General features: G+C 37.7%; 1 protein-coding gene across 1 annotated transcript in view; it reads left to right on the forward strand.

The window, feature by feature from the left end:
• bnc2 (basonuclin 2) overlaps positions 1-2,500 on the forward strand; it is a 126,302-nt gene that overhangs the window by 61,195 nt on the left and 62,607 nt on the right. Inside the window, 1 exon segment of the mRNA XM_052137277.1 lies at positions 1,691-1,926. Within this exon segment, the coding sequence (XP_051993237.1) occupies positions 1,691-1,926 (236 nt within the window).

Genomic DNA, 2,500 nt, shown 5'->3' on the forward strand with positions numbered 1-2,500 from the left:
TCTCACGCATGTGCCAACCGGGCGATACCTTTCCTCGATGTCTGTGGAAGCCGCAGAGTGCCGATTAAAAAAACTATGAAGAAATAAATTATATTAAAAACACGGATAAATAAAACTATTTGTAAATGGACAAATAATTAGACAGATTTTAATGTGTTTCCTTAATTCATGTTTCAAAATGTTATTATATTTAACAATTAAATTGTGCATTCATAAATCCTGTTTAAAATGCGATTAAATGTACTGTAAAATAGCAGATTAATGAGCCATCTTTAAATGCATCTTTTAAATTGTGTTTTGTTTTTCATTTTTCTTTTTCCATTTTTCAACCGCTCTCCCACGTGCCACTGGAAGCAGATTGAGTTATTGATTGAGTTATGATCAGTGTATGTGCTCTATGAAGACACACGCATGGTGACGTGTCAACGCCGCTGTTAAACGTCGAGCGCGGCCCTCCTCGAGCGTTAACAGAACGAGCCCCCCGACCCATAACTCTGACTGAAAACACATGCCACATCCATAATTGCATTTTAAACATGAATTAAAAACATGATTTATTAATGCACAATTTTATTGTTACATGTAATTGCATTTTAAAACATGAATTACAGAAACACATTTAAATGTGTCGATTTATTTGTGCATTTATAAATTGGATTATCCAGTTTTTATATATTAGTGCAGGTCTGGACCTCCAAGATGGTCTTATGTGTTAATTATGGACAAAGTTTTCCTCTTGTGTAATATATGTTCAGTTTAAACGATGTTTTAAATGAGGAAATAAACTGGAGAATAAATCGAATTGGCTCATATAAATAAATAAGCTCATCAACTTTAAAAAGGGGGAGAGAACGTTTCCTGTTGTTGACATACACAACAAAAATAATGTCACATGATACATGCGCATTTATCTGAAAAAGAAAACATTAAATACATGTTACATTGTTTACTTTACTGTGTTGGGTCAAGAGTTAAATCTGGATCCTGAAGCAAAACCAGTTGAGAACTACAGATGTTATGACTGTGATCATATATATACTGTAAATAATTATATATAAATGTTTTAAAGTTTTTCTTTCCTTGTTAAAACATAAAATATTATGATTTATTTTTTATATATATAAAATCGTGTCCTTTCTCATGAGATGAGGACTTCTAAACATGAGATGTAACCTCATAAAAGCTGGTTTATTCTACATGGAGAGGGTCCCCTAATGGGGGCAGCCATGTTGCAATCACATGACCAGCTGAATACTGCTCGCTTAATCTCAGTAACCGGCTTGTTATTGGACCCTTTCACTCGTGGATTAAATGAATCATCCGCACCACTAGGTGTCACTGTAAGTCCAAGATGAGACGACGCACATGAACAATTACTGATTGCACCTGTACCAACTTACATGTTAATATACAACTTATTACAATAGTTATTAAAAATAAAAAGAGATCCACAAAATAATTGCACATTAAATACATGCAGTTGATTTGCATTAGTCTTTCTTTGTCTAATAATGCTGAGTATAACCACTTATTTGAATATAATTGCTCTTATTAAAGGGTTTTCATTGGTTTGGTTAGTATATATACTGTATATCGTCATATAAGTGCTGCATTTGAATCTCTTAAACATGTTGAATGGATGTTTTGCTGAAGTCATTTGACATGGCGTGTTGTGTTTTTGTGATTTTAGCTCTAGATAAGCTGAGCACGCAGCATCTGTACCACCCGACACAGGTGGAGATTGTGCAGTCCAATGTGGTGTTTGACATCAGCAGTCTGATGCTATACGGGACGCAGGCGGTACCTGTGCGGTTGAAGATCCTGCTGGACCGTCTGTTCAGCGTCCTCAAACAGGAAGAGGTTCTGCACATCCTCCATGGTCTGGGTTGGACACTCAGAGACTATGTTCGAGGCTACATACTACAGGTAAATTACACACATCAGAAACACTGCAGAGTCGACACGTGTGCATTAAAACAACCGGACCTTAATATAGGCCTAGTGTGCACTAACTCAGGCACACTATACACGTCTAAACACACACACAAGTCCTGTTCATTTGACTTGCTCTTTTTCTCAATCATTTCCTCTTTCTGAGATGAGCAAACTGCCGTGGCTGCATGAACTACGATCATGCGTTCCCTCCATCTTGCTCTTTTAATTGGAATCAGACACATTTCTTAATCAAAGGGACTGGGCTTTTGGGTTCACAACAAAACCAAAGTGTTCCTGTATGAATTAGTTAAGAGCAACTGAACATGTGCTTGTGGTTAGCCTTGTGTGTCCAACGCCAATAGCAGAGCGAGGTATATGGCTTTGGTTTGGAGGCCATGCCTAAGTAGAACAGCATGCTGCGCCTGAAGGCGGTTTTGAGGCCTTGTACGAGGAAATGGCTTCTGTGAGTAAATCTCTCCCTCTCTCACACTCTTTCTCTCATCGTTGGACTGGAAGAATTGTGCAAGGCTGCAGTTTCACAGTTCCAGTTGTTTGGGATGGAACG

The sequence above is a fragment of the Xyrauchen texanus genome, chromosome 11 (genome assembly GCF_025860055.1).
Source record: "Xyrauchen texanus isolate HMW12.3.18 chromosome 11, RBS_HiC_50CHRs, whole genome shotgun sequence".
In the NCBI taxonomy this organism is placed as follows: Eukaryota; Metazoa; Chordata; class Actinopteri; order Cypriniformes; family Catostomidae; genus Xyrauchen; species Xyrauchen texanus.